Source organism: Mauremys reevesii, linkage group 18 (genome assembly GCF_016161935.1).
Source record: "Mauremys reevesii isolate NIE-2019 linkage group 18, ASM1616193v1, whole genome shotgun sequence".
Classification (NCBI taxonomy): Eukaryota; Metazoa; Chordata; order Testudines; family Geoemydidae; genus Mauremys; species Mauremys reevesii.
The window spans coordinates 20,569,584-20,592,300 of NC_052640.1; the positions used below are offsets into that span (position 1 = coordinate 20,569,584).

General features: G+C 46.8%; 1 protein-coding gene across 3 annotated transcripts in view; it reads right to left on the reverse strand.

The window, feature by feature from the left end:
• BCR (BCR activator of RhoGEF and GTPase) overlaps nucleotides 1-22,717 on the reverse strand; it is a 128,934-nt gene that overhangs the window by 49,012 nt on the left and 57,205 nt on the right. For all 3 annotated transcript variants that reach the window (XM_039505838.1, XM_039505841.1, XM_039505839.1), the window contains exons 3-8: nucleotides 11,990-12,094; nucleotides 11,266-11,451; nucleotides 4,666-4,773; nucleotides 2,844-2,904; nucleotides 1,697-1,749; nucleotides 1,158-1,298 (exon numbers count right to left, since the gene is read on the reverse strand). In XM_039505838.1, the coding sequence (XP_039361772.1) occupies nucleotides 1,158-1,298; nucleotides 1,697-1,749; nucleotides 2,844-2,904; nucleotides 4,666-4,773; nucleotides 11,266-11,451; nucleotides 11,990-12,094 (654 nt within the window). The remainder of the gene's footprint in view (nucleotides 1-1,157; nucleotides 1,299-1,696; nucleotides 1,750-2,843; nucleotides 2,905-4,665; nucleotides 4,774-11,265; nucleotides 11,452-11,989; nucleotides 12,095-22,717) is intronic.

Consider the following 22,717-nt stretch of genomic DNA (forward strand, 5'->3'; position numbering starts at 1 on the left):
AGCCCAGCACTTCTGGGCCCAAATCCAATTCCCACAGAGGTTAATGGGGGGCTTTTAACTGACTTTAATGGACACTGGATTGGCCCCTAGACAGATGAATAACCCTAAGCTTTCTACCTCAAGGGGTCTCTCTCATCCCATTTTGATTTCTTCCTACTTCTCTTTACATTCTATTTGAGAAATAGCTCTGATTTTCCGCCTCTTTGCCCTCACACGGTGAGTCTCTGTATTGGACACAGGGGCTGTAACCTGTATTTCTCCACTGTACCTTGGGTCCTGACATCATTCTGGGGATACTTTAAGAGACAGAAATCACAGTGCCAACTCCTGGCATCATTCAGTGACCAGTCTGCCCCTCTCTCGCTCGTCACAGCAGAGAGCTAAAGCACACCTCCAGGGGAGATGTCCCTCTTGCCCAAGACTGTAGGCGTCTAGAAGATGCAGAAAATGCATTTCATTCTGAACGTGCAGATTTAGGTGAACATCTTGCCAAGTGTGTGCCTGAGAGGGGATGTAAGGGTCACAAGTGCTGGAAAATGCCCTTCTAATCTTCCATTATTCCAGCAGCTGCTTTCCTTCCTTCTGAACCATAGGCCCTTGTTCAGTTTGCACCCAGAATACTAGCAAGAACGCTCCCTGAATCGGGATAGCGCACGCTATGCACGTTACAGAAAGAGGAGCGGGGATTCTAGTCACCCTTCCCCTGTGGTAGCTCCAGACAGCCTTCTGAACAGAACGGGCAGCGAGCCACACCACGTCCTGGGGAACACAAGGACTGTGCATAAACCGTATCTCAGCAACACAGGAACTAGTAGCATGGGCTTTAAGAGAAATCTACAAGCAGGTATCAACCTCTCACGGAATGAAGCGACAGCCTAGAGGAGTGAACACTGGACTGGGAGCCAGGAATTCTTGAGTACTAATCCTGGGTCTGCATGTAACTTTATCTTTGTGTGCCAGCATGACTCCCCACAGAGTATTAAGCTTAGCTAGCATGCTAGAGTTCTACACCAAAAGGAGGCATCAGTCCTCCGGTATCCCTGCATACACTGTAACCTTCAGAAGACTAGGGTACCCTCCTAATTTCCAGCCTCTCCCAGAGAAAGGCAGAACTAGTGTTTGGAAATAGATCTGGTCACTAGAGGGTGGGGACTCACCTCTCCCTTCTTGACAGTCATAGATTGTCTGCGGGGTGTGATCTCCTCGTTGATACTGGACAAGAAGTTCTGAGAGATGCGCAGAGCATCCTGCAGGAGCGGGTGGTCGGGGTGGCTTGCGGGAGTGTGTTTCAGTAAATCCTACCACCAAGAACACAAAGAAGGGACAAGAATAAGGAACGGCGCCCACCAGAACAGCGAGCAGCCCGGTTATTGGAACCCTTGGGACAGGTGGCTCTGGACGCTTGTTGTAGTTAAGGGCAAGGCGGCAGATGACTGTCCCGTCCCACTGCAGCTGTGGAGTCTAACCTCGCCTGCTAACCCCGCTGGGGACAAGTCACTGGTTCCGTACATGGAATTATTCTCCACCAGAAACTTCAAGTTTCTCCTCCGCATATAAAAAGACAAGACACACCCATGCAGAGCAACAGCCTCGTAGTTTCCCCAGTCCTGTCTGTGCAGGAAAGGCTGGAGGAAAGAGAAAGTGGGGACAGCGTCTGCGCTCTTATAACTGCCATTTAAACACACAAGCTACTTACATGAAGAACAAGTGTGCTGCGTGTCACTCGATCCACTGGCTTGTACAGCAGAGCTGTGGACAGAAAGCAGCAGAGGCATAAGGAAGGCAGCCATCTAAAAACAGAGTGCCCTACAGAGCACACTGAGCCATGCAACCAAACATACAGGCACACATTAGTACAGAGGAAACATCCTGCAACTCTCTTCTCCACAGTTAATGAGCTACAGAGTCAATAAAACACAAAAGTGTGTGGAGAGAAGCAGTTAGCAGCCACACCGTGCACACACACCCTCTACAAACATTCCCCCCTCCGCACACCCAGCTCATTACTGCTAATTCAAACATTCAAAACACACTGCACAAACACAACCTACTGCACACCCCAAGCAACACACATAGCTGAGGGAGAGTGAATGGTGAGCTCGCTGAATGGCACAGAACACCCCCAGCAGGGCACTCTTCTGATTGACCTCTTACATCCTACAGCTCTAGATCTTCAGGGCCAACCCTGCAGCTGAGTACCCACCGCACTCTCTAGAGCCATTCCCCTTCAACGCCTCTCCTAATCTTGCCAGGAAGGTCTCTGAATGGTGATCAAGGCACCACCTCCCCCTCCCAAGCTCAGCCTGGCATCTCTAGGGTGCTCCCAAACCCTGCCATCCATGAGGCTGTGCCTTACACATGTCTGGAAGCTCCTTGGAGCAGGGATGATCTCTTGCTAGGTGTATGTACGGGCCCAGTACAACGGGCCCTGATCTCAGCTGGGACCTGTAGCACCACCATAGTACAAATAATAATTCCTTGTCTGATGTTGTTTGTGCTATTAGGCAATAGATGCTCTTCAAAGATCATGGCTATTCTGTGAATGGTCCACTGTTGCCCAAGGGAACGACTAGCCAGTGATATTAATTGAGGCTTCTTGCGCAGACATGCAGCTTTCTAGGCAAGTGCTCAGCTAATGAGCAAAAGGGAGCTGCTTCCCAGGGGAGGCAAGCAGAGTCACCATCACCCCCCAGCATTTAGAAAGCAAAAGGACCATGGAAGGTGAGACTGGGGAATGGTTATTCCACAATATATCTACCCTCCACCCCGGCAACAATAGACAGCTCCACTCCCACCCCTCCATGTACTGACAAACCAGAGTCTCTTCCATACAGAACACTCACTTTCCAAGGAGTTTTTGGTTGTCTGATCTTTTGAGTCCTTTGTATTTCTGGCCTTGAGATTCTAAAAGAAAAAGAAAATCCATGCAGGAGACCGATCACCACCCAGAACCACCACCCTGGAACCCAGAACCTCCTCAACACCTCCAAGGTAGGAAGAGGCGCCTGTGTTCATTCAGTCAGCCTAAAGCAGCATCCAGAAAAACCCTGCTATATTCCATGTCAGTGAAGGAAAATGCATTGTCCTGATGGTACCTCTAGCACCATCATGTCAGTGTCTGCCAGGAGCCTCCAGCTCCAAGCAGAATTCCTAAGAGTGAGTCTTAATAGAGACCTGAGAAACCAGGGAGCCACGTACAGAATATGGGAGAAAACCTGGGGATAGCTGAGTTGTTATCACCAGTCAGACGGGAGCATGTCCACAAGGATGCATGTGCCATTGGCTCAGTGTACATATAGTCTGGTAGCTAAAGCACAGGGTGGGCAGTCAGCAGACCGGGGGGCTATTCCTGATTCTGCTGCTGCCCTGAATGTATTAATGTGGGTAAAGTGCTGTGAAATCCTCAGCAAGACATGGGCACAGAAGTGCACCCATATTCATCACTGTTACTATTTATTACACGATGGTCATCGCCAGGGCTTTAGCACTTACCCACCAGGAAATGACATAATATGTGGTGCCCAGAATCTGCATTTGGTACAGTGCCCGGCATGAGGAGGCCTGGATCCCTTTGGTGGCACCTCCACAACACAACTAATAAATCTAACTATTAGTCAGAGGAGACTTTACAGATTGTATTTGTCTATTAAAAAAAAATTAAGCGTGGGGGAAGCTGCCCCGATAGCGAGGTGACACGGCTGATGCTACAGGCTGTGTTTGAGGGTCAAAGAGCCATGGCTGCAGATGGGAGGTGGGGAACCCCCGCCCCACACACACACTGTGATGAGACCCACAGCACATTTTCAAAGGGCGTTGCCAGTGTGTGTTCCCTCAATCTTAATGTCTTGAAACCTTTTACTTTTTAATTTTAAAGATTAAAAAAAAAAGATTTGGGCTCCTGGGCAAACTAGTGTTTTGAAAAGAAAGAAATGCCTCTGGCACAGCGCATATCCGATACTGAAAAGGTGGTTCCATTTAAATCCAGTTTTTCTTGGCAGATGCTTTTTTCCAGCTGTGGCGTTTCTTGGGGCTGTAATCACCACAGTGACACTGTCCGCTGCACAAGGAGCTCCACCCAGAGCCCATGGCATGAGAAGCCTGCAAAGTACTTCAACACATGGAACCCCACTCAAAGGCAGGAAATCAAAGCAGCCTAATAAATAATACTAAGATTCCACTTGTCATTTTAAACAGCGCATTCTAGCGCTACCTCTTTCAGCACTTGAGGCTAATTAAGCCTGTGATTCTACCGACAGACATCATGCAAGCTGTTAGAAACGGTCTTTTACACCACAGTCAGTGTCATTATTAGCAAAAAAGAGACATCAGGAGCTCAGACACAACCCTCCTCTTTAGGACTGCATGATGCTGGAGCAGGGCTTGGAAAGTTCAAAGCCATGCCAGTCATTATAAGAGTCACTGTGGGGAACAGTGAGCAAAAACTGCCTAGGAGAGAATTCACAGTTCCTCCCGGGCCAGCCTTAACTGAAGGCCACTGGAGGGGCTGGGGCTGGAGCAGTGGCTGTGGGGAAGCTGACAGCTCCTCCAGTCCCAGCCTCTCTGAGGAGCGATGGCTACAAAGGCACTCAGAGGCTGCACAGGAGTGACATCGCAGCGTATTAATCAGCTCCAGGCGGCGCGTGTGTCTGAACATCATGACATTACCTCGGAGATTTCAGCAAACTGAGCATTGGCCTGGCAGCATTTCTCTGCCGTCTCCATGGCAACCTCATAGTTATCCACGAAGGCCCTGTACACTCCCAGCTGGCTGGCCTGCAGGAATCAAAACAAAACAAAGTAAACACCAGAGAGGGGGATGGCTTGGGACAGCTGCTGGTGGGAGTCAGAATAACCAGGGAAGAGGCTGATTTACACCAATCCAAAGAAACTCAGGATGCTTTGAACAGGACGTGCCCCTCCCTCCTGTGGATTCTCCCCCACTGGAACAGGTGCTCCTGGCGTGGTGGCTCCCTTTAACCAGCAGAAGTTAATTTGCTAGCCTGGGAGGATGACAAATCTTTACCACCATTGCAAAGTTCTTCCCTTCTAAACTGCCAGATTAGCGTCTATTAATATTTTAGTTCACGGATGAAACTTTGCAGGAGCTGTTGGCTGTTTCCCATGAAATATGAATCAGACAGGAGTGATTCAGGCCTATAGCACGAATGTGACCCCAATGAGCTACTCGTTTGCTTCTGTGCATCTGCTGAAGCTGTTAAAACAAACCCAGATGTTACCTAAGATCTACATATGCAGATATCATCTAAAGCCACATGGTTGAAGCATTAAAGACCGCAGTTCTGAAGAGTCGAATACAATACACACAGTACAGAACTACTGGTGGAAGGCCTGGACGGCAATGCAGGATTTTGCAACAGCAGAATGTGTGGTGGACCCTGATAAAGATACAGCAAGCCTTGGATCCTGTAATGAGCCGTTATTAATCACTAGGTCTTAGCGCTGATCCTGTTTGCTGATTTCTAAACAGCAGTCATGTTCATGCTAGACAGCGTAAGATCCGGCGGGGAAATCCCTGGACAAATTCCAAGAATGTCTGAACTCTAAAGTAACCTTTGTGTTGCAGACCCATGCAGCTGTGCTATAAACACCTCGGCAGTTCAAATGGGCTTCCCAGCATACAATCAGGAAAACACCGACAGAAGGAGCACTGAAGGACTCTACGGAAAAGGAGAGCATTTTCAATCCTTCACTTACCCTATGACTACTGTGCATCCACTGCCAGCACTGACAGTATTCCCTACTGTGACTGCTGCTGAGAGACTGGGACCGGAGGAGCTGAGAACTTCCCCACAGCCAGTGATCCTACACCAATCTAGCTCAAAGACGCTCCTTCTAACGTAGCTGTGAGCTTCCCCCCCCAAACAGTACTTCTGCATCATCCCTTACACTGCCTCCCGCAGGAGAGCCTGGCACTTGAGTAGCTTCCCAGTACCTCTGTGCAGCTTTCCCTACACAGTTTATTTAAGTAATGGTAGCTTGAGAAATGGTGAGCTGCCTCCTAAAGTGATTTTCACAGAGAGACGAGGGAACTAATTTCAGCCCTGTACAGTGGCACAGCTCCTACTGAAATCAGTGGCAACTGTGCATGGATGCCAGGGATGGTCTGGCTCCAGGCCTGCAGAAAGCATATGATCCATAGCTAGCACTGGTGTACCACCCCCAAATGAGCAGTAATCCTGACCGTAGTCTCTGCTGGGAGACTTATAACATTTCAATTTTGGAATCACATCCTAGTCGCCGTCTCTAGGACATAGAGAAATCAAAGCACTTATTAGTGCAAGAGCTCTTGCTTTCCCTACCACACCTGAATAGAGTTGGTCCAAAAAATCATTGAGACATGGATGAAAAATGCCTTTTTGAGCCAAATAAACATTCTCAGAAAATTCTTATTTTGGTTAAAATTTTCCTATTTTTCTACGAAAAACTGGAAACCAATTTTTTTTTTGGTAAAACAATTTGGGTTTTGGTAAAATCATTTTTCTGTTTTTTGAAAAATGAAAAAGTTTAACTTAAAAAAAGAACAAAATTTTTTTTGACACACAATTTCAGTTTTTCATTAAAAATCCAAAAATTTCAAACCTCTCCAATATATTTTCAGAATATTTCACCCCGTTCTACTCCTGACAGCTGGTGCTTTTTCTCCCCCAGCTGACTAGGTGGGATAACACAGTTACCATAACAGTTTCTGTTAGCAGAAATTCACTGCAGAGAATGCCACAATATGTAAGATTCTAGAGTCTCCTTGGTGTACTGCCTTCAGTTTCAATATAGGGTTCTTTATTTTACAGGTTAAATAAAATGAATGCCACCAGTGCCCTGAGTACAATTATCAAGACTCCAAACTATCATACCTCATGGGATGGCCACATGTGAAAAGTCTGCTCAAAGGACCTGATGTGCATCCTAACTGACCACGCGCTAATGTCCAGTATTTCAGCACTCTCTCTCGTTGAGATGGTTTTAACTGCCTGCTAAGAATGGTTTGGCTCTGTCCAGTACAGCAAAATGCTCAGTTTGTCAGAGAAAATAGTGGAATAAAGTGACTGCTGCAGTATCTGTCAGAAGACTGCACTAAATCACCAGAGCTGAAACAGCTAAGCAAGCCCAGAGCTCCCCGGGGATGTTCGCTCCACATAGCTGAGTTATTGCTACACTAGGGAAAGCTGCTCCCAACACAGATCCAACATAGCTTGCCAATTCTGTTACAAACACATAAGGGTCAGGGGAACAGAAAAAGAGTATCATGGATTCCAGGTACATAGGCCTGCCAGCCTCATCTGTATGGCACGGCCTTAAACTCAGGCCAGAGTAGCAATACAGCAAGTCAAAACTTGCTGGGACAAGCCAGCTATGGTAATTCATCTGAAGAGCTCTCCCTCAGCTAGTAGCATTATTTCCGCTACCCTCTCAAGGCAGTTTATCAAGCATCATTTGATTGCAGCACTCTTCCTACATCTCAGCTTTAGCAAGCTGGGGAGCAGCAGCTGGCGGCTCAGACCTTGTGAGCTAATCTCTGAGCCCCGCGTACCACGTCCATGAGCTATCCCCTCCTGACTGAAATGCACCAGCAGTGAAAGGCAGCTTCTTGCGGCTTCATCTTGAGCTGCTGGAGGGCAATATTGTCGTCCCCACCCCCCCCCCGTCTCAAGTCAACAGGGGAGGGAGCTGGTGCATTGCCACACAGATGTTAACAATTAAGTGACCCTGGTGAACTGCACTCTCCATCCAATAAGCTACTCAGTGGAATGTCTCCCCAACTCAGGGAATCAGAGACACCTAAGGAATGTGAAGATTTTCTTTTTAGAAAAGAAAATGAAGCTCCCATAATCCTTTGCTTTCTGCACACTATAGGGGAGGGGCTAGAGGGATGCCTTTTGAATGCAGACAATCAGGTATATCTGGCTTGGGGACCCCTAGGTCATCTTCAGGCTCTGTAAAGTTGCTTTATTCTTATCTGTTCTGCTTTGCACACTGAGGTCTTTTGTTGAACTTTGCTAGGGGAACTCTCAGCACCAGACTGAAAAAACACATCCACAATCACAGCAGAGGGAATAGCAGGAGCACAGGGGGAGGAGGGTAGAATATCAAAGCATGAGGTAACAACAACAGTGCAGATGGAGCAACGCAAAACTGGATAGGAGGAGGCGGGGGTGTGGAACAGAGCAGCAACAAGTGGAAATGCACATAAACACACAAACCAGTTTCCTTTTTCAAACATCTGAAACTAATTCATTTCTCTGGCCAAGTGAGAGCAGCAGTGCCCCCAGACAGTGCCTAAAAGAAACAATCATCTGCTAACAGCTTGGGTTCTACTAGCTCCAAGAGAGGACCGGCTGCCAGAGCAGAGACAAAGAAAAGATTTGAGATGCTAATTCCTAATAAGGGGCCGTCTGTGTGCACAACCTAAGCAGCTACCTGTAGGCTTTGACCTTGGCTATGGTTATAGTGAAAGAACATGGTTATTCTCCATGAGGCTGCCTCTCTCTACTGCCCCCAGAACTGTGGCAGATGAGCACAGACAGCAGGAACGGGTTCAGGGAGGAAGAAACACCACCAAGGTGCTAGCAGCTGATCTGACTGTCTAGTGCAGAGTTTTGTCAATATCATCACTGGCACGGTCAGACTGGGCACATGGATTTTGTGCCTGGGCTAGTAAGTTTTCATTAGAATGTTGCAAATGCTAGTATAATGCACTGCCACGTGTGCTGAGGGGGTCAGCAGGGGATGTAGATGCAGCAGATCATGTTTTGGTTCTCCATTTGTACAGAGCAATGTGGTCAGGGTCTGTGACTGGGGCTCCTAGGTGCTATCACAACACGTGTAATAAATAATAGCAGTAAGTCTCTAGGATGAGAGAACACCCGCTTGCTCTGGAACAGGCCTAGCAGGCTCCAAAGGAAATTGTGTTCAAACAAACAGAGACTGGATGGTCAGGTATGAGACAGGATGTTTGAGGAGAGAAATATAGGGAAGAACTGCAGAGTTCTGAGAGCTGTTTGGAAGTCCTCCACCACAATGGTTCCAACCTCCAAGGCAACATATGAATCATACTGAGTAACTGCACAGCCAATGCACCTCTAGCATCTAATTCACTCCTATGCAGTGTCACGGGATATTTTATACAAGAAGTGAAATATGAAACTGAACTCTTATTCTATGTGCCCCCAAAGGGCTCCGACACTGTCTCTCTCTCAAGTGGGAAAAAAAAAAGTGATCCAGGCAACTACAGGCCTGTCAGTTTGACATCTGTAGTATGCAAGGTCTTAGAAAAAAAATTTGAAGGAAAAAGTAGTCAAGGACATTGAGATCAGTGGTAATTGGGACAAAATACAACACGGTTTTACAAAAGGTTGATCGTGCCAAACCAACCTGATCTCCTTCTAACAGATTTTTTAGACAAAGGAAATGCAGTGGATCTAATTTACCTCGATTTCAGTAAGGTATTTGATACGGTTCCACATGGGGAATTATTAGCTAAATTGGAAAAGATGGGGATCCATATGAAAATTGAAAGGTGGATAAGGAACTGGTTAAAGGGGAGACTACAACGGGTCATACTGAAAGGTGAACTGTCAGGCTGGAGGGAGGTTACTAGTGGAGTTCCTCAGGGTTTTGGGACCAATCTTGTTTAATCTTTTTATTACTGACCTTGGCACAAAAAGTGGGATGTGCTAATAAAGTTTGAAGATGACATGAAGCTGGGACGTATTGCCAATTCAGAGAAGGACTGGGATATCATACAGAAAGATCTGGATGACCTTGTAAACTGGAGTAATAGTAATAGGATGAAATTTAATAGTGAAAAGTGCAAGGTCTTGCATTTAGGGATTAATAACAAGAACTATTGTTATAAGCTGGGGAGGCATCAGTTGGAAGCAACAGAGGAGGAGAAGGACCTCGGAGTATTGGTTGATCACAAGATGACTATGAGCCACCAATGTGATATGGCCGTGAAAAAAGCTAATGCGGTCTTGGGATGCATCAGGCGAGGTATTTCCAGTAGAGATAAGGAGGTGTTAGTACCATTATACAAGGCACTGGTGAGACCTCATCTGGAATACTGTGTGCAGTTCTGGTCTCCCATGTTTAAGAAGGATGAATTCAAACTGGAACAGGTTCAGAGAAGGGCTACTAGGATGATCCGAGGAGTGGAAAACCTATCATATGAAAGGAGACTCAAAGAGCTTGGCTTGTTTAGCCTAACCAAAAGAACACTGAGGGGAGATATGATTGCTCTCTATAAATATATCAGAGGAATAAATACCAGGGAGGGAGAGGAATTATTTAAGCTCAGTACCAATGTGGACACAAGAACAAATGGATATAAACTGGCTATCAGGAAGTTTAGACTTGAAATTAGATGAAGGTTTCTAACCATCAGAGGAGTGAAGTTCTGGAACAGCCTTCCAAGGGGAGTAGTGGGGGCAAAAGACCTATCTGGCTTCAAGACTAAGCTTGATAAATGTATGGAGGGGATGGCATAATGGGATAGCCTAATTTTGGCAAATAATTCATCTTAGACTACTAGCGGTAAATATGCCCAATGGGATGTTAGATGAGGTGGGATCTGAGTTACTACAGAGACTTCTTTCCGAGGTCTCTGGCTGGTGAGTCTTGCCCACATGCTCAAGGTTTAGCTGATCGCCATATTTGGGGTCGGGAAGGAATTTTCCTCCAGAGCAGATTGGCAGAGGCCCTGGGGGTTTTTCGCCTTCCTCTGCAGCATGGGGCATGGGTCACTTGCTGGAAGATTCTCTGCACCTTGAAGTCTTTAAACCGTGATTTGAGGACTTCAATGGCTCAGACAGGTTTGATACAGGAGTGGGTGGATGAGATTCTGCGGCCTGCATTGTGCAGGAGGCCAGACTAGATGATCATAATGGTCCCTTCTGACTATGATTCAAAAAGTGTCAGGATGCCATGCCAGCCTCCTTGGTAACTGAATGATCAGCAAGTGACACACCGCAGGCTTTGTGGAGAGCTCTAATGTCTTCTGGAAGACGGACTGTGTTTGTAATATTGTTGGAGTCATGATGTAGCCTCTAAGCACAAAACTGAAGGCCTAGTTATGACCCCTCCACAGTGGAAAGACGAATTTAAAATTCTACCACCTCATCCAGCCATGGACCTCCACACACCAGAGCCATGCAAAGGAATGAATGTGAGTCTTAGACACACCTGGCAGACACACCTATTAAAGCTGCACTGAGGCTAAAGGAGCGTTGGGGGTGGCAGCTTACTCACCAGTTTCTGGAAGAGATCTCCGACACGCTGCTGGTGACTCCACTGCTGGACTCGGGGAAAGAGCCCATCATAGAACTCTTTGTGGATCTCATACAGCTCAGGCACTTTGAAGAAAATCGTCTCAATCTGCTGACTGGTCAGTACAGGCTGAGAAGTGGTGGCAGCAGCCTTCAAAGGCTTCATGGGCTAAAAATAGAATCCAGGAGACTGTTACTACACGCACCAAGTAAACTTGTCTTTGTCATGTTCTAATGCCTCCTTCCTATTCTGTTACATGATGTTCCCACTGACACTTCAGTGACTCTCTGAACACTAGACTGTACCAATTCTCTCCTTGGGGTAGTTCAACTCCCAGTTCACAGATTTCCCCAGGATACGAATGCTGAAATTACAGTCCCTGTGCCCCTTGTTCTGTCCCCTTAATCTCTATTCCACTAGCTGGGGGGCAGCAGGTGTAGTAGTTAAAGCAGGAGACCTAGACGTCAGGGCTCCTGGGTTCTACTCCGAGCTCTGCCAATGACTCCCTGTGTAACCTAGGACAAGTCACTTTGCTTTTCTATGCCTCCATTTCTCCACCTGCAAAACGAGGATAACAATTACCTACATTTCACCAGGTCACTGTGAGACAGTCAGCGTTTGTGAAGCTCTGGGAAATCTTTGGATGAAAGTTGCTCTGGAAATGTGAATATTATCATTAAATCTGGTGTCTGTGCCAGGTGCTTACCAGCAGCAGAGCCTCTAGGTGGCTCAGGTAGGTTTCCTCACTGGCTAGGATTCCAGACAGGACCCACTTTCTCATCTCCAAGCCCTTCTCCAAGTCTGGCTCACTCTATAGAGAAAGAAGATGAAAGGAAAGGAGTGGGGAGCGTTATTCAGCATAGAAAATATGACCTCAGGGCAAACTAAATTTATTGCATTTAGGTATAGATTAATAAAGAATGTGACAATCACTCAGCTTCTGGGCACACGTACAGAGATAAAAATAATATACAGAGTTTATTTACCCAGTAACTTAGAAACGTAATGATAATTCTCCATGAGCTTGACTTAATAACTGTGTGTGTCACTTGGACACCGCTCCCTACCCCAGTAGCCCGGGATTTCCACAAGATGACTGCTTGTTTCTTTTCTGCCATTCGTTAAGGTAGTTCTCAGGCACCAACTTGCCCCAGTGGTTATTCTTTTAACAGGTCTATTTTATTTAGCGGGTAGGATAATCTGCACTACTTGGTTGGGATCTCAGTGCTGATTCTCTAAATGGGGTTTTCTTATCTGGATTACATGCAACATTAGTACTTTCACAGAGACAACCCAAAAGCAAAAATGCAAAGACAAGAGAAAGACAGGAAAAAAGAATTCAGAGTCATGTGGGCAAAAATAAAGGCTAGAGACAGATATTATGGAGAGCTGGTAACTAGAGCTGGGCAACATTTTTGCGATATATAGTAAATTCATCCAAAAAAAAAAAATGCAGTTTTGGGGCAACCAAAACTAACTGCAAATTTGGCAAATATTTTCAGCCAAATAAAAAATGAGGGGAAAAAAATCAAAAACAGTTAATTTCAAAATGTCATTTCATTCACATTTTTCCAGTTTTTCCATCAGAGTGAGAAAACCCCAGAAAATTCTATTGATTTTTTTCAGATTTTTCAATTCAGACACCAAATTGAAAAAAATCTATTATTTACTCAGTTCTAGAGGTAACAGTTACAGTGTCTACTATAAAACCCCATTTTAGCATCTCTATAAAACTGTGGCTTGGAAACGTCATTTGGCCTGAAAACAGCCAGATTTTATCTCAAAGGCAAAAGGGAGCAATTCTGCAAAGTTTGAACAAAAAGTGTCCAACGCTTACAATACAGTTCATTAGAAACGTCCATCTATTTGAAATTCTGTTATATATTTCCTGGTCTCCCTCTAACGCAGAACACTGCTTCTTACAACCCTTTCAAGCACTCATACAGTCAAATCTCCTTGAAAACAGGAGCATTGTTTAGAAGAGTCATTATGGTGGCTGTGCGTGGATAGTTTGGGGATCAGTCCTGCCCCAGTGAATATCAGAAGGGTTTTGGCTGTTCATGTCAGTGGGAACAGGATTGGTGTCTACGTGAATATGACAGTAGGCTGCATGCTACTGGCTGAACGTGAGTCTTTTCCATATCTGAAAGCTAACAGAGCTCTCCTTTAGCTGGGAGACCCTCGTTTGGGGCTCTGGAGATGCATGTGATTTATTATGGAGATGGGGTAGCCTCTCCATTGTAAAGTTTGCAGCAACAGTCCCATTATGAGGTTGTTTTGAGCCCATATGCAACTCCAAGAAAGAAAGATGGATCCTCTTATTAAATTGTGTAAGCACTTTTTGAGAGTGAAAGACCTTAAAATGGCTCCTCTCTGGTAGTTCTGCAATGTGTCAAATACCGCAACACCTTGTGAAAGGAAACGGTAGATGGAAGCTGCTCTAAAGAAACTGGTAAAAAGTATCCACAAGCCAGCTAAGATATGGAAGAGGAAAGCACTTGAGCTTGCATCCTCCTTTCAGTGAAATTCTTAGACACACAATGTATTTTGACATCTTGAAAGGGAGTTTCTGAGGAGCCCAGGAATTTGTAATCCAGCAGACAGTTTAAGCTTCAAGGAAAACACCAGTGACTAGGCACAGCGTCTTAAATTCTATACTGAGCTGGTGGGTGGGTGTACACACACACACACACACACACACACACACCACATGCATGCACCACTGCCCTCTACTTTACATAATCAGAACTGCTCAACTATTTTATGTTTATTATTTATCACTCATATGACAGGAATGCCTAGGAGCCCTACCCTGGACCACAGCTCCATTGGGCTAGGCACAGTACAAACACAGAACAAAAACACAGGCCTAAAACTTTTAACAGATTTCGTTCAACTCAAGGGGAAGGGGCCAGGACATTTGGAGGGTCAGAGCTCTCTTCTGGCTGTATCTGCGAAATGCCCATTGGCCCAGATCTGTGATACAAGGCCAGGCATGAAGCTCCTGGATGGCCAGGTAACTTCACAACAAATGTTAAAAACCCATCACCGCTTCAACCTCCCTCCTGCTGCAAATGATGTGATTGGTACCTCATTGATATGACTCTGTAATTCTCATCAGCAGGCCCTGCCTGATGACAGAGTGTAGGACTGTGAGAAACCAGGCCCAATCTGTAAATACGAATTGCAAAGCTGCGGAACAGGAGCGATATAATGAAGTCTGTATAGACAGAGACGGTCAGATTCTGATGAGTGCTTTAAATCTCTTTTAAGTTAACCCAAAAAAATATTGCTATAAATTTACTGGCACACAAAGTTTCTCTTCCAGCTCTAGAAGCCCGTTTTCCCATTCATAGGAATAGGCTCCGATTTCTAACAATCCCTACTGGGTATTCTCAGATGGTAAAGATGGAAGTTCCTGGTTTGACTGTTAAAATTTCTTATATACATATTAAAATGAACAATTATATATCATATTATAAATATATATTTAATAAAAGATTTACTCCTCAGGAGGTTCAAACATCTCTCCCAGGACTCTGCCATGGCTGGCCTCCCCAAGGACATCAGATGGAGAGGTCACCTCTGAAAGTCTTTGCAGTGGTTTTTAAATCCCTTTTATGTAACCAGCTTCAAGTGTGATGCTGGAGACTCTTGTCCCCTTTCAGTTCTATCCAGCCCAAGTGGCCTGGCTGCCTCAGGCTGCAGTGCAGCAGCTGCATGAGGAAACCCCAGGGGAGTTGAACCTACAGCCACAGAGCACATTAAAGGTTTCCAGGGCAGTATCTGAAATTTACACACTTATTCCTAGAGCTCATTCAGATGATCTGCTGCTGCTGCTCCCACTGCTGTCAGGGATCAATAAGACACCACGTTTCTCCTGTCTGGGTTGTGCTGCTGCTCAGCACTTCCCTCCTGAGAACTGATGATCCAATGCACATTTCCTGCTGAGGAAGCTCTGCTTTGATAGTTTTATCTAGTACCTTACTGAGTGGGCAGCTCTCGCCACCAGAAGCGCATCAGGATCCAGCACCAGTACCTCTTCACCCTCCAAGGGGGACTGCATCATCCACTCTTTATATCCCGCTCAGGGAAATGTACTCTGGGCCCAGGAAAGTCACGGGGAATTTGGCACCAGACTTCAGCAGGTGCAGGAACAGGGAGTTAGTTTCAGTCATCCAACTGCCGTCTCCTTTCCCATCTGCAGAACTGGAAATGGTCTCACCCTCTCATCAATGGTGAGTCAAAGTGATGAGCAGGCGTGGGCAAGGAGGCCACGCCCCTCTCCCCCACTGAAGCAAAGAGGCAGAGCAGGGAGGCGCACACCAATTCCAAGAGCACTCACTGCTCTGCCTGGTGCATCTAACAAACAAGGGGAGTGCCCCTGGGACCAGAGCTTCACTCCTTGCCGTGCTTCTGCAGTCCAGGTAGAGAAAGAAGTGGAGTGACAGCACATAGGCATGGAAGAACAGCTCCCTGTCACACATGGGGGAGAGGAAGATCTGCTAGGACTAGGAACTCCTCCACTCACAGGGAGAAGGAACTCTGAGTCTGAGCACACCCGGCGGTTGCAGAGTGGGGTGGGGAGTAGGCCCTACATTTACCAAATTCACGCTGGCCAAGCGGCAACATTCCTACAAGACGAAAGTGGGGAGTCATCAGCAGGGTGCAGGAGCAGCACATGGCGGAAAGCAATGTATTCCCTGCCTGACCTGGGGAGGGGTGGATGCTGGGCTTCCTCTCAGGCTGGCTTGGCTCATTTTTCACTTGTAGGTGTCCAGCAAGCATCTTGATTCTATCCCTTCCACTTTTCCTCAGCACCCTCCCCCAACCCTTCCTTCCTCTTCCTCTCTAAGCCTCCTCCCCCACCTCCCCTCAGCTACCCTCCTCCACAAATTTAAAAATAAATGCATCTTGTAAGAGCATCTCGTGGCAGCAGCCAGAGCCCATCTGTCAATCGTGGGAGCTCTCTCTGTGAAGCTCTGCACCAAGTCAGCTCTGAACAAGCTTGTTGTAATCAGTGCTCTCTGCTCCTGCTCTCCAGGAGCTGCGGGCGGAACATGGAGGAGGGAGAGGGAGCACTGATTAGAATAGGGGCTTCAGGAGCATGGGATGCCAGCAGCACTATTCACAGGCTGGTGTTTCCCGCACAGCTGGACTTGTGCTCAAATAAATTTGTTCCTCTCTAAGGTGAACAAATGGTGGCTAAGTCCATAAATGGCTATTAGCCAGTATGGGTAAGAATGGTGTCCCTAGCCTCTGTTCGTCAGAGGATGGAGATGGATGGCAGGTGAGAGATCACTTGATCATTGCCTGTTAGGTTCACTCCCTCTGGGGCACCTGGCATTGGCCACTGTCGGTAGACAGATACTGGGCTAGATGGACCTTTGGTCTGACCCGGTACGGCCATTCTTATGTTCTTATGTAAGGTGCCACAAGTACTCCTGTTCTTTTTTTCACAGCTGGACTGTGCATCAAGCTCTCCTGGGGATTTCAAAGCTGATATATTGGGTCGCTGCCATTGATGCAATCCTGCAACCTGAATCCAGGCCAGTCTGAGTGGTTCAAAGTGCTGGATATTATACACCCTGCGTATGCTGGCCCAGGGCCAGGGCTGTTTCCAATGTGTTTACAACTTGTCAGTCTAAGTACTTTAGTTTACTAACCAGGTTGGCACTGCGTGTTGTATTCAATTACTGCAAGCCTGGGATTCACCAGCTCCAAGGATTAGACAGATACAGCTCTTCCCAAATCTGTTTAAAGGACTCAGGGCTTTTTGGCTGCTGTTTAAATTAACAGTAATAATCGTTTTATTGTAAATGTTGGGAGCGTACGGATTAAGAAACTGGAAACACGATGAATAAGAATTTACAAAGCAGCCCCAGCTGGCATCTCCCTGTGAAGGAAAATGTTGCCTCTGAGTGGGTGTATTAAAGGGATCTTTAAATCTCTCCCCACCCTTTGGTAGAGTGTTTTCGGAAACCACGCAATTAGCATGTTCAAAGGAGAAGTTTCCAGTAAGGATGGCTCTGAGTCTCAGAGAGAGGCTGGCAGCCTTCAAAGGGGAAAAATGATTAAGTATGATGTTTAAAAGGTAAATATCTTTGGAGGCTTCTGTTTAATAGGCTGGAGGTGGCTCATTGTCTGGGAGATGTTAAACAGGGAAAACCAGGCCAGCCCTGCTTCATACAAGGAGGGCTGGGTGGGAGCAGGGAGAGAAGCCAACATTATTTATAACATCAATGCTGTGTGTGCCAGCTATTCTCAGGAAGGGCTTGTACATCCAAGCAAAGCCATTAAACAGCAGAGAGAAAGAAAGAATAGGAGAGGAAAAGAGTGTGGGGGATGGAGGGGATAACAGAAACTGAAGACAGGAGAGAGACCACAAATAAAACTGGGAAGGAGACACAGCAAGACAAGGAGAAGGAACGAAAAGGTCTGAGGGGAAATGACAGAATGAAAGAGGGAGAAAGCGGGAGGTGCTGGGGAAAGATGTGCAGACAGAGGCAGAGCAAAGCCATAGGGCTGCGCTGGGGACAAGATCCTCTGAGGTGCTGATGCAGTTTCAGAAATCACCCTGGTTCTTCTTCCCTGACAGATCCTGTCCGCTGCATGCACCAACCTGAGTAGGTGGTGCCGTGCCTGTCCCCTCCCCTCTAACACGGAACAAGGTCTGTAGGGAAAAAAACTGGTGTGTTTTGCCCCAGGGGTGCCACAGTGGCAAGTGGAGTCAACAGTTGGGAGCAGATCAGGTGGGGTAGCTTCCCCCCACTCCCTCACGTTGCTGGAGGATATTCTCTGACTCTCGGGAAATGCCAGATAGGCTGGTGCAGGTCATCTTTCCAGTGACTGTCACCCAGAGAGCGTCTGCTTTGGTAATTTGCAATAAAGGACTTTTGTAAGCATGGAAGGCAGAGCTTTTCACACCAGTCAGAGGCCAGCTTTATAAAAGGGAGTTCCAATTCCTGACGCTACTAGTTTCCAGAACTCCAGCCCTGGTTATATTGGCAGGAGCAGTCAACGTTCTGGATGATTTAAACACAGAAGTGTAGCCTTACACAGTAACTTCAGTGTTCTTCCTAGCTCTCACCCTCACCAGGCTCTGGGGAATTTAAAACCCTCTGCTTCCTGCTTGAGCTCAGGATTGATGAATCACAAAGCAGGAGAACAAATATAAACTATAGAGATTACATTTTTTTTTTAATTAAAGGACTATTTAAGGTCCCTAAGTATTCACAGAGAGGCGGGACTTTAAACACTTTGGGGTGGGGATTTTTTACCCTGCTAAGGCCTGAATCCAGGCCCTCTGCTTACTATTTATTATTTGCAGAGCAACAACAGTGCTAGGCACTTTGAGACAGGTGTGAGAACCTAAAGGCTCAATGCACAAATGAAAGACGGGGTAGCAGACTGAATGGGAGGTAGTGAGATGGATCCAGAACAAGCAAAGAGGGCTGATGGGGCAGCACCATCTGCAGGTCTGAGTGACATTCTGGACTCCCCAAAGAGCACAGACGGTTACAAGAGCAGCCTGACACAGGGGCCCAGCAGCGGAACCGCAAAGATGTAGGCACCCGTGGAGAAAAAGGGATCTAAAAGCTGGTGCCTGGGGAAATTACCATAGGTGGGTTGAAGCTGACAGCGCTCTATCCAGGGGTTAAAATCTAGCTCCCCCTACTTGTCTAAAGCAAAGGAAGAGCTCCCCCTGCTCTGGAGGAAACCTGCTGCTCCTCTCTGGTTAGCAACGGGAGCAGCACGAGGAGCTGGAGCCTGTGTAGCAGCGCAGTGCTAGCCCATTGGGGGCCCTAAGGAGGAATATTCTCCCCCCCCCAACACATAATAAAAAGCTGTTTGGGGTCCTAAGCAATTGCTTAGTCTGCTTATGCCTAGGGCCGGCTCTGCTGGCTAGATAGCATCTGGGTCTTTCCCTGCCAGTGGGTGTTACCATGGCTGAAGCAGACCAGGGAAGAGGGGGCATCCCAGCTGGAGTCCCCATTCACGACCCAGCTTCCTCCTTCTACAGGGAAAGAAGGCCAATTCTGACACTCCCTCTTGAAAGGGGGAGAGAGAGAAATAATACAAGAGATTGGATTTGGCATAAATCTGATCTAAACACGCAAGAAATGGATATTTGTAATTTTTCTGGGGGCAGCACGCCTGCCCTCAACCCCACATCATCATTACATCCCTACATACTCTACATTGCTGGAGGAGTTTGGATGGGGAACACCAGGGACGTGACCCAACCCAGCTCCACACACTGCATATGTCTGGCTGGCTGGGGCGCTGCTTGGGGACAGGAAGTTCTTACAGATAAATTTAGTCTCTTGCCCCTGCTCTCTTCCCCTTGCTTCCTTTCCTCACCTCAAGAGGACTCGCTCCATCATAACAAGCCTCCCAATAGCCACCACCAAGACTGGGGAACTCTCTAACCCCTATCCTGACCTGCTCTGAGCACTATGCCTTCCTGTACCCTTACTTCCAGCAACAAGCCCCCAGTTTGAATCCCAAGCTCTCAGAACTCTCCTTTAGTGACATGTGCCACTGGCTGCCCCAACACTCCTGTATGCTCAGAGGTGAGCTCCATTTATGCGGCCCTACTCCCAGCTACTAACTCCAGTGCCCACTCCCAAATACAAATGTAACCTCTATATTATAGGCAAGGCTGGTAGAACTGCCTATTATTAAGGTCGCCCCACACTTCATATTATTATATCCTGTTTTCAACTTTGCCAGACTTCAACTACTTGGGCTAAAATTTTCACCACCACCTGTATGTTTCAGGCTGAAAATTTCCAAAAAAAGTTTCAGACAAAACGATTCAGCAGTTTCCAAGAATAAGGCTAGGAAAAAAAAAATCACATTGCTTTGCAAGGTTAAAAAAAAGACTCTGGTAACCTTTTCTTCTGAGAAGCTCAGGTACTTCAATGTTCAGGAGAAGGGACTTGAAATTTGTCCGGGGAGGTGGCCTTTGCATCAGGGATGTGCATTGTGCTGTTCCTGTCAAAATCCACCCAAATTTGGCCTTTGAAAAAAATCTTGGTTCACACCTGCCAGTAGAGATTTCTTATAGTTTAGCAGCAAAAATCTCCAAAGATTCCATACACAAAGAACACGCTCCAATTCCTCAACGCCTCTACTGCGGGCCAAACAGTGTGTGCACCATCTCTTCACAGAAACTAAGCATGCTCCATTTCCAGTCCCCACAGCTCCTACATGTGACAGAACTGTGCATGCACGGTCCAGCTCCTCACAGTTGCTCTGGGCTAGGGTGGGGCTGGGCACTGGAACAGAGAACAGGGCGTCTGTCTCTTCTGTGCTCTCTCCCGCAGCAGGCTCTCAGGCAGCATGGAGGAGGAAGCCACCTGACTTGAATACAGATGAGACAGATCATGAAGCTGGGGGTATGGAAAGGAATAGATTGGGCCAAGGAGCTGGAGACACTGCCACTGGAGGGAGAAAAAACCCCACCTGTGACTGGAAACGGGGGGAGAGTGGAGACTGAACTGGTGGGTAAATAGATTGATAATTGGGGATTGGGCGGGGGGGTGCCTGGAACTTTGTAGGCAAGAGGACTAAAAGCTGGGGGATAAGGAGGGGAGATTGTGACGGGATGAACAAGGAGACTGGGAGTGGGGGGATGGGTAGGGGAGGCTGTTAGTGGCTGGACAAGGCAGATGGGACTGAGAACCAGTGAGAGAAACTGGGGGGACTGGAGAATTTGAAAAAAGTCCCCCTAGACCCCACTGACTGAATCAGGCAGAAGAACAAAGCTACTTATAGAGGAGAAAGCTTCTATTAACACACTATCTTCTGGTTTTCAGCGACTGGGAAAGGTAATACACGAGGTGCACGTGACAGCTTTACAGGCTTCTGGTCAAATATGTTTTGTGCGCTCGCCTCAGTGCACCACCTTGGGCACTTTATCCTTTCTTACAGTGACACTTTTTCCAAAGCAGCTGCAAGCGCAACCATGATGACAAGTGGCTTTGCAACTTGCAGGAACAAGGGAATTAATGTGGCTGTAAAATATTGTAACAGGGTTGAAATTAACCTCGTAACCCTGTGACTGACACTTCCTCATGTGTGCTGGCACCAATATCTGCAGATTACTTACAGCGTAATCAGGGTCACTTTAAGGAGCTTTAACTGCAGCTCACGGTCAGGAGTCTGAGGTAGCGGTGGTGCCCCTCTCTTAGCAGTTTTACTGCGCTGGACAGGAACGAACCATAATTAACACAGCCATCCACTCATCTATGAAGCAATAGGCATAAGCAGATTTCCCCATACTCTATTTATAACAAGCCACTTTGACATTGCAGCAAGTGGTCACTCCAGGAAGTAAAGGAACTCTACCACTGATGCATGTTAGCACTCTTCCCATCAGAATGAAATGACCCAGATGCTCCAGCAGGATATTGCAGGGCTGCGATTTTCTGTCACAGCCCTCACATCCTTCTAGATACATTTTTTCTGTCTCCCCCACCCCCCCTTATTTAATTTTTGTAATAAAGAAAACCAAGAATTCAAGTATGAATAGAAGCACCATTCCTGATGGGTAATGCTCATTCCTGACGGGTAATGCTGTAGTGACAGCGAGTGTGACAGGGGCCTGAGGGGCTATGCTTAGCTTTACCTAGCCTCCTGAACAGGTGCTTGGGGAAGGACTGCAAATTGGCAGCTTTGAGGTAGGGGGTGGAGGGTGGGAACGCCTTTTGGAAAGTCAGGCTCTGCACCCAGAGTCACAGGACAGGGTGGAACTCCAGGCTGGGGAATTTTCCATTACTCCTCTTTGCCCAAGTCAATAACCCATTTTGATTTCTGATTCTAAACATCACATTTGGAAGAAAACCCTTGCTGTCTGCAGCTGCGTTTCATTTCTAGTGAGCCACATTGAGCTAACAGTTAAATCTGACTGAACTAGAGTTAATTACCCATTTAGTTCCTGGGAGGGGGAGGGGGATTATTGATTCTTTTAAGGTTAAAAGAACTCCCTCCTGGAAGTGTTTACACATTGGCACAATGGATCCAGTCAGCTCTAAGGTCTATTGCAGGTGGAAACATGAGCAGCTACTGAGTGCACACAGGACATTTTTTAAACGAGAAGCATCTATTTCATATGCACCGTCACCACACTTCAGAGTTTAATCGCTTGGCAATTTTGATTCCTGTTGTCCTCCAAGCTTCAAAACTTGACTTTACCTGTCAAAGTCTGAGAGTTACCTGAGCATACTTCACTCCCATCCAACCCCCTCCTGTTCTTCCCTCCCCCAATTTCTTTTGGTCACAAATCATAATTACCATGTACCCCCCCAGCATGTCTCTTTACAGTGTTTAGTCCAAGACCTTCTCTAAAGGCATCAGCTGGTATTTAGAGCTTGATTCTGCAGAGTTTATTCACTGAGTAATCTCATTGATTCAACAGCGTTACTGA